This window comes from Mercenaria mercenaria, unplaced genomic scaffold (genome assembly GCF_021730395.1).
Source record: "Mercenaria mercenaria strain notata unplaced genomic scaffold, MADL_Memer_1 contig_915, whole genome shotgun sequence".
In the NCBI taxonomy this organism is placed as follows: Eukaryota; Metazoa; Mollusca; class Bivalvia; order Venerida; family Veneridae; genus Mercenaria; species Mercenaria mercenaria.
Genome location: NW_026463830.1, coordinates 35,674 through 45,498, shown reverse-complemented (window position 1 = coordinate 45,498; position 9,825 = coordinate 35,674). Strand labels below are relative to the sequence as shown.

Here is a 9,825-nt window from a genome sequence, read left to right as displayed (position 1 = left end):
TATGTTACTACAATTAAATAGAACAACATATGAATGGTTAATAGTATTGTGTACATATCTGATACATTTCTTCTTCTCCTTCTTCTCTTTTGTCAAGTATTTTGTGTAATAGATCTATATCCATCTAGTTCATACATATACAACGATACGGATTCAACAAACGGTCTTAAACACACGTTTTAGAATCCGAAGTGGCGACAGTGACGCGCCAAAAGTCAATTGATCTCGTATCCTTTATGAGTAGAAGTTGTCGCCTTTATCAGGGAAACATGTTATTTTCTGTTAGAAAATAAGAACAAATTTCTTATCGTAAACATTACATAATTCATTTACCTTTATCTTCAGGTAGTTTTCTTTTAACAGTTTCCAACATTTGTTCAATACTTGCATCTTTTGAAACGTCTACTTGTATAGCTGTCATATTCCGCGAACATTCTTCGGTCAACTGCGTAACTGCCTTGCTTGTAAAACATCCCGCAAAAACATGGAACTGCATGGCGTCCAGCCTTTTAGCAAGCATGTTTCCAGACCCCGTATCGCATCCAGTAACGACAACATAACGCTGATCAAAGCTACTGATCTTTAACTTTCTCACTAATCTTTCTATGAATAAGGACACCAGAACAATAAACAAAATAACCCAGTATATATCCATATTTTTTTAAATAGGTTTCTTTACTCACTGTTTTACATACGCAACAGTAATTTCACCATGCGTAACGTTTAATACACTGACCTGTTTAAAAAAAAAGGTTAATATAAACAGTTTATGTGTAACTATAGATACATGTATAGTCACTTCAGAAAACGCGTCAATTGAACAGACAAATATCTACAAGTCTGTCATTCATTTAAGCGAACCAGATACTTATAAAGAAATTTTGGTATAGTAATTACGAACACATCATTATCATAGGAACGAATAGTATGTTTATCTGTGTCAATTTTAAGTCATCAGCATGTTTATATTTATCAGCTCAACTTCAAAGTTTTGTTAAATGATAAATACGAAAAAAAACATTGTGTCCTTATTTCTTCTTGTAACTTTTAAAAGAAGACTGCAATGTGAAATTTAGCGCCACGATCCCGTGTCATGATTAGTATCAATGAAATATTTTCTTACTGAAATGAAAAGCTGCATATTCGAAGGCAGTGTCACATTCTTTATGGTTCCCTTCGTATATAGCTCCCCGGGAAACTATATTCTGAGCACGTTTTCGAAAACGCTACGCTATAATAGAGGATATGTATACAAACGCAAAACCGAATATGATTCCCTATACATGGATAAAACTCTATAACGGTAATGTAAGCGTAATACAATACGTGATTATTTAGAAGTGTTATTTGGACCGAGGTTATGCGAAGAAGGCATGCATATTTGCTCTTCTCCGTCCATGCATACGAGTGAGTAAGAGAGCGAGCGAACGTAAGTACTTTGTTTTATTTTTGGATTTAACGCTGTTTTTCAGCGGTATTGCTGTTAGGTACGTACATCCTGAAAATGGGTACCTCTTGACTGACAGCTACCAAACTTCTAGCAAGTGAAGTTAGGCATTTTGGTTTTAATCTTTGTATCTGGTCTGACAGATATGGCACTCGATTTAGTCTTTATAGTTTATACTTACTTGATCATACTATGACTGGCATTCATCTTCTGAACTGTGCGAAAGAGTCACCAAATTTTGAAAAAAAGGTTACTAATTAGGTGTAAGAGAAGATTTTGTTTTTGTATCAGATCAATATATTCAGAATTTCAATCCTTACCGGAATAAAGTAATTGCCCCAAAGTCCCAAAACTATGCAGAAGTATTAGTTGGCAAATTGTATTTAAGTTTCGATCCATATATAAGATTTTAGACATTATATATGAACTATTGAGACTCAAACTGGTCGTTGAAACTATTCAGTCACCGAATTCAACAAAAATTTCATATTGTCTCAAAGGGGTATAGATATTAATGCTTTTGTTTTCTGAAAAGCTCCAAAAAGGTAACATCTGTATCCTATAGACCGAGTTCAAGTTTTGTATATGTTGAAGCCTTTATATCTCTGTAAATCGAAAACAAAATGTCTTCAAGACAATGTCACGACATACTGAGAATGACTCCCAGGTTTAGACAATCAAATACCGGTAGCTGACGAGTGAGCACTATATTCTAGCTCGGCATTCATTTATTTTCGATGAAATGCCGAGCTCGGCATTCCGGCTCTGGATTACTTAAAATTTGATACCGATGGCCGAACTTGGCATTGCACCTCAGCATTCGTTTTTCACTACATATAAATGCGAACTGAGAGCCAACTTTGCGCACATTACTTAACGTAGAGTGCGGATCCGGACTTTTCTGTATTTTATGTTGCTTTTCAGAAACTAATTTCAATTTCTTGTATATGAGTCTATGATGCATAAAGTGACCGAGGAGTTACATGCGAACAGAAATACAGGGGTCCGTGTATAGCTCCAGTTTTAGCAAGAGAGTAATATACGGAGAATATAGCTCCACAGGACCTATATACGAATACATCGTCGAAATTGAAGGCAATAGAAATGGACGTCTCAAAGGATGCAAGTATTGAAAAGGCAATGGAAATTGTAAATCTGGCATTACCAGGTGGAAAAGGAAAGGCCAAAAAATCTATAACTTACATCGGTATGTACTTGCAAGAATTATTTATTCTGTATTCCTGGGTCTAAATATGTGTCATTTATTGTGCTATATGGCCTAATTAGCGTACAGCCGAACATGTACCAAAATGGCCGTATAATATTCTTTAACTTGTTATAAAAGGCTGGGGAGAAGAATCTTACTCTTGTCCCTATTATATACATTCATGATAAGCTTAACCGCTTTAACATATTTCTTTGGGTCTAGAATAATTCATAATTGAGCCGTGCCATGAGAAAACCAACATAGTGGGTGTGCGACCAGCATGGATCCAGACCAGCCTGTGCATCCGCGCAGTCTGGTCAGGATCCATGCTGTTCGCTTTTAAAGCCTACTGCAGTTAGAGAAACCTTTAGCGAACAGCATAGATCCTGACCAGACTGCGCGGATGCGCAGGCTGGTCTGGATTCATGCTGGTCTCAAAGCCACTATGTTGATTTTCTCATGGCGCGGCTCATATTTTATATGTATTTTCTTGTTTTTAGGAACACTATAACTTTTATCTGTTAGAAAAGATTCAGCCGCAGGAAAAGAAAAAAATCTACAACATACTGGATTAGAGGGCATTCATAAACATGCATTGTAATGATTTGTTTCTTATATATTGTGAATGTAAATAAAATTGCAACGGTCTGATGTATATGTATACATGTATACAGAATGTATTAATTCACGAGATAAACACACTGTTTATTAAAATATATATGTTTAATATGTTTAAGATCTACAAAAGAAACACTTTATACATGTTTGTTGAACGCATTCAGAAAAAAAAGATATTTATTTAGACCAAACAAAATGGTAAAATTTCTTCTTTATCAGTAAAGATATAATGTCTAAAACTGTTTATTCATACATTTGTGTAACACAGAATAAACGACTAAACAATACACGTTGGATTAGACTTAACATCATATTTATCTAGGTCAAACGCTATTTAAGCCGCGCCATGGGAAAACCATAGTGGCTTTGCGACCAACATGGATCCTAACCAGACTGCGCGGATGCGATAACATTCGATAACATTTTCTCCAAATGCAATAAGTTTTGAAAGCGAACAACATGGATCCTGACCAGACTGTGCGGATGCGCGGCTGGTCTGGATCCATGCTGGTAGCAAAGCCGCTATGTTGGTTTTCTCATGGCACTGCTCATTTTTTATATTCTTTCAGGCCATCACTTCCAAAACACGACTTATTTAAGCACTATCAATGTCTTCTGGGACTTCCGTTGCCGAATGGTTAAGATCACTGATTAAAAACCACTTGTCCCTCATCCGTGTGGGTTCGAACCTCACTACCGCTTTTGGCGTTGAATTCGTATTGAGGAAGCCAAGGTCGTTGGTTCAACCCAGACATACATAATGAAAGAGCATTATCGGACGAAGGAGTATAAGCCTTTATATATATAGACAGACAGGATGATAGCTACATAGAGAATAGTATAAATCTCTTTTAAATAAATGTAATCAGGTCATGGTTTTCATGGGCTGGAAGGGGTCAGTTCATGTGTGTGTATTTATTTCTTTATTCCTTCACCCGACGATGCTTTCATTGCATTTTGCAAGTACGACCGGCTTCAAACTAAAATGCATCAATTATACAATAAGAAACATGATAATTAATATGTTGCTATTCTGGAAATATCGATGAGGCAAATTGTCTCCTTTATTCAGTAATGATATGTACTTATGACATGAGAAAGCATTTTGCACAACTGCGCGAACATTTTGTTGAATAAAAAATATATGTGAAGATTTTCTATATTAATGATAACAATTATAGTAGTTATATATACACTTTCATATGTTTTGTTTTATAATTTAAACTTGCTGGCAATCGTGAATAAAGTTTCAGAATCGAAGGCCGACGCAGACGACGGCCAAAACGCAACTGGCTTGTAGATTGTAGACATCTGTCTAAATTTTCGTGCTGCAAGCTTTGATTTTCATAAAGGTTTATATATAATGTTTAAAAGCTGATTTTATCCCGATATGCGACACTGCTTGGCGTAGTAACTGAAACCGACTTTTCATGTTTAGAGTATTACATTTTATATCTAACTATATTGTGTATTGGTACACGGAACACTAAGGTATATGTTAGATAAAAAGACCGTACTATCTGTAGATTGTTATAAAGAGAAAACGTCTACTCCTTATTTATATCCTTTCCAATCAATTTATTAATGATGAAGTCACTTGCACATTCAGGAAGCATCCACAGTGCCCGCATCAAAAATCTTGCGTCTGTGCCAACTAAATACCTGTAAATGAAAACACAAATATTATATTTTTGTGACAAAGTGTTTCATAAGCTGTATTTTTACGCGCCGTAAGGATAAATTCTCGCCTTTTCGCTTTGTCGCCCGGGACAAAGCGAAATGGTGACAACCACCAATACATGAAAGCTCCCCTTTTCTCTCTTCCGCCTTCCTGTAGCGCATGCGCTATATATACATTCTGTCATATCTCATAACAATGGTGTGCGCATGTGCTACAGGAAGGAGAAAAGGCGAGATTTACCTTTCGGCGCGATATCAGCCACCAAATCAGATAGGCATCATACGAAATTAAATGGCTATTTGACTGACCGATTAGTTTATACCAATTTATCTTAGTCCAATTGTGATGAAATCATACTAATTTTTTCAGTTGTTCTCGAGTCTGCATATTGGGAAAATCAGTACTGGTGTCATATGAAGAGGTGTAGTCATGACCTCTGCTGGGCTCGAGCACACGACCTCGGGTTCAGTTTCCGACACCTTAAACACTAGACAACCTCTTCTGCTGACTCTTTGATACTGTGATTTGTGTCCATGTTGTGAAAACTGTAACAACTGTCAAGAAAGTGTGTGCGGGTGTGCATGTGTGTTTGTGAAGAGGAAGTTTGGCAAGAGTGACTGTTTTAACACTGAGCTAAAGTGTTAAAGAACTTACGACGAATGTCGTAGAAAGACTTTAAACAAACAAAATGCAACAAAGGACTCTGAGAGATATAGCTTTCTAATCATGAAGGCTATATTATTCTTTACCTTTTCAATGGATACTTTGCAGTAATGGCATGTATGTAGGCATCGACAACCTCATTGACGTTAGTGGAGGCATTAGAAGTTGCTTTCGTGAATCTGGCCATACCTTCAATACAATACTTAGCAATAATAACGATTTCAGTTTTGTAGTTTAAGAAATAATATTTAACCGTGAAAAAAAAACAACATATTCAACGGTTTGTTTCCAGATGAAAATGTTACTGTCATTACATGAACTTTTATTGTCAAAGAGATTTTAAACAAATTTCGATTTTGAGCATCAACCAGTTGAAGAGAATATGCTAGCTTCACAAATATCCATTATTTTTTACAATTCAATACGTAATGAAAAGATTGAATAAACAGAACATTTTGAGTTCCTGAATTTGTTTTTGAAAGAAGAAAATAATTACTATAAATAACTTAAAATACTTATGCTGATGTAATCCTCTCGCAGTTTCCCTTTTATTTCTTCTGGCAAGCTGTTGACTTTATTTTCAAGTCTTTTTAATTGAGCACTTGGATCAATTATTCCAGTTTTAAATGCACCAGGCTCAACTATGCATACTTTCACCCCTGTTCTGTAAAGTTCTCGTCTGTAATACAATTATAGAATAAAAGTTTTAACAGGACAATTTAAATTAAAACATATTGCTATTTTGAAAGTTAATACATAAGAAATATTATCTGATATCACCGTATGTCTATTAATTTACAATTCAAGAACAGAGACATTCCAAAAACTTTAAAAAAAAACTGTTTAAAACTGGAAAACAAACTGATTAGAAACTTTAAAACTGCTAGGGATTACATTTACATACAGTCTTGAACACATCAATACTTTACCTGAGTACATCAGAAAATGCTTCCACGCAATACTTTGATACGACGTATGTAGCCTGGCCAAATGCAATTCGTCCCATCATACTTGATGCGTTCACAACACGACCACGTTCTTTCACTATCAGAGGACAAAAGGCATTCGTTACCATACCAACACCATAAAAATTAACTGCTAACACAGTTTCAAAATCTTGTCTCGTTTGCCAGGTACATTGCCCTGCAGTTCCGGTTATTCCAGCATTATTAACAACAGCCCAAAGTCCTGAAAGAACATACAAAGAGCATATTAAAAGAAATATTAATATGTTTTGCCTTTCGTGGCGGCATACATTATCACAAAAATAAACCATTTATCAATTAGAATGTTTAACGTAAGAATAGAAACTTTTCTATTTTCAATAATGTATTGATACAATCCAGTCTGCGCAGCTTTTCATAACTTTCGTTTTGTGTCCTTTCAACATATAAGTTGTTCGTAATTAGAATAGATCACGATATTTCTTTTAACGATAATCTAGTAAATAATGGGTAACAACTGTTACGTTTATATGAATGCTATTTCTTGCTGAGTGGGTGATATTTCTTTTTATTTTTGTGATACCTTACAACAGATGAGTGTGCTCAATGAATATATACACAATGGTTATTTGTATCTCTAATAACCTTATCTAGTCATTTTAAAATGTGTTCAGCAAAATCCAGGTGTGGAGTTAGAAAAGTTGTTAGTTTATACATTTATTGACTGCATCAATTATGATGTATGCTTTCTTAATAGACATTTTTATAGAAAAATAAATCAAGGAAAGTGTCAATTACTCCAAATTTTACCACGTATTTCCATAGAAATTAAAAATTTAGACATCAAAATACGTCTCACATGCGATGTCTAGTTAAACTCCATTTAATTATAAAACTGCTGGCGGGAAGTGATTCTGAATTTGCGACCAGTGCAGGCTGATTTTCGTCATTTAGTCAGTAAATTTTCAGTGAACATCCAATTAAGCAGAATAAGAGTTGAATTAGACGTAAAACGTTGTTTGTTTCCGGTATCCTGACATCCTCTAAATTTTTGGTCCGACCCTTAATGTTTTCATTGCCTTTGAGAATATTAATTTTGTTTCCACATTTAACAAAAAGTTGCGAAACTGCACTTTTTATGCTATAAACATGGTCAGTGGTGTTAGAAATCAACATTCTGATGCTCCAAAGGCATAACTCCCTTATTTGTATTCATTTTTGACACGAAAATAATTTCCGAAAAGTCTTACTTAATAACACAAATTTTTTAAAAATTCCGACCCTATTTTTTAGCCTGTAACCGGAAACAAAGATTTTAAGGCCTTGCTTGGTAACATTGGTTGTCAAAAATATCAGCTTTTCAAAACAAGTAGGTATGACCTTGAATATATGAACATGTGTGAAAGTCAAGGGGTTTGTTTTGGTTTTTTTATTTAACGTCGCACCGACACATGATAGGTCATATGGCGACTTTCCAGCTTTAATGGTGGAGGAAGACCCCAGGTGCCCCTCCGTGCATTATTTCATCACGAGCGGGCACCTGGGAAAGTCAAGGGTTTAAACTATCAACTGATGTACTGCGTTTAAACGTGCTTCACACAAGAAAAAAAATGTAAATGCTACGCTTAAACGTCAAATTTAATGACCTAAATCTTTAATTATTAAATGCTACAACCGTACATGCATGGGTTATGTTAAACCTAGTTCATTGACAGGTTTTAAACCACAACAGTTTACTGCACTTGACTGCATAGATAACAACTATACTATACGTTATAGATAGTCCAACATAAAATAGAGAAAAGGTCGCTCAACACCACAAAAAGGAAAATGTTGCAGGCTCGGTTTGATTGAGCCTGTTCATGGACGGTAGACTGGTTGTTAGGTTTGTTAACATCTGACACGTGTCTGTTTTTGCAAACATAATATATCTTGAACATTATATGATTCATTTACCTTTGTCTTTGGGTAGTTTCCTTTTAACTGTTTCCAACATTTGTTCAATACTTGCATCTTTTGAAACATCTACTTGTATAGCTGTCATATTCTGCGAACATTCTTCGGTCAACTGCGTAACTGCCTTGCTTGTAAAACATCCCGCAAAAACACGGAATTGCATGGCGTCAAGCCTTTTAGCAAGCATGTTTCCAAATCCCGTATCGCATCCAGTAACGACAACATAACGCTGATTAAAGTTATTGATCTTTAATTTTCTCGCTAACCTTTCTATTAATAAGGATACCAGAAATATGAACAAAATAACCCAGTATATATCCATCTTTTTTCATATAGGTTTCTTTACACGATGTTTTGCATACACAACACAATAATTTCACCATGCGTAACGATTATATACTTTGACCTGTTTTACCAAGGTTAACAGTTTATGCATTAACTAAAAAACATAGTCATTTAAGAAAAAGCGGCGATTGAACAGACAAATGTCAACAAGTCTATTATTCATTTGAGTGACAAAAATACTTAAAAAGAAAATTGTGGCATAGTATTTATTTACATATCATTATTATAGGAACGAGTGATATGTTTATCTGTATCAATAAGTCATAATCATGTTTATATTTATTAGCTCAAGGGCAGAGTGTTGTTAAATTATTTATACAAATAAAAAACAACATCGTTTTCTTATTTCGTCTTGAATTTTTTTAAATACTTCAATATGAAATTTGGCGCATCGATCCCGCATATGGCGTGTAATGTTTTGCAATATTATAGCTTCTATAATTATTTTTCTGCCTTTGTATATTTATTCAATGCCGTGAACTATATATTTATTGCAAAACAGAAATATTTGTTCAATGTATTCATGTATATCATTTCTATCTCTTAAAATATTTATTGTAAAACTAAAATAAATCTGCAATGCGACAATATATTTATTCAAAGTTTTCAAATAATTTATTCACTTCTACAAAGTATTTGTTGCAAAGTAAAAATATTTGTTCAATGAAACAAAAATATTTATGGTATATCGCAAAATATTTGTTCAAAAATTTAATATTCTTATTCAATCCTACACAATATTTGTTCGATGCAGCAATAATAAGTTTGTGTAAAACTTCAGTATTGATTCTATCTGCTTAAAAATATTTGTTCAAAAGAATACTTGTTAATTACATTTTTGTGGCCATTCTGCGGCCGTTTTGTCAAATTTGCAACTATATGTACAGCCAAATGTGGCACATTTTATTATGCTCCCGAAGGAGCGGGAGCATATAGTTGCCGCCTTGTTCGTCTATCCGTTCGT

General features: G+C 34.5%; 2 protein-coding genes across 2 annotated transcripts; both read right to left on the bottom strand.

Moving 5' to 3' along the window:
- Window positions 1–333: 333 nt before the first annotated feature.
- On the bottom strand, window positions 334–655 carry LOC128554978 (dehydrogenase/reductase SDR family member 9-like; the record flags this gene model as incomplete). Its single annotated transcript, XM_053536320.1, has 1 exon — window positions 334–655. A coding segment is annotated over exon 1 (322 nt), but the record flags the coding sequence as incomplete, so codon positions are not given.
- Window positions 656–3,484: 2,829 nt separating this feature from the next.
- LOC128554977 (17-beta-hydroxysteroid dehydrogenase type 6-like) lies at window positions 3,485–8,866 on the bottom strand. The gene is made up of 5 exons (XM_053536318.1): window positions 8,517–8,866; window positions 6,546–6,804; window positions 6,132–6,295; window positions 5,703–5,805; window positions 3,485–4,934 (listed from the first exon to the last, which is right to left on the bottom strand). Exons 1-5 carry the CDS (start codon window positions 8,836–8,838, stop codon window positions 4,820–4,822), a joined length of 963 nt encoding a protein of 320 aa, XP_053392293.1. The 5' UTR covers window positions 8,839–8,866; the 3' UTR covers window positions 3,485–4,819.
- Window positions 8,867–9,825: the final 959 nt, after the last annotated feature.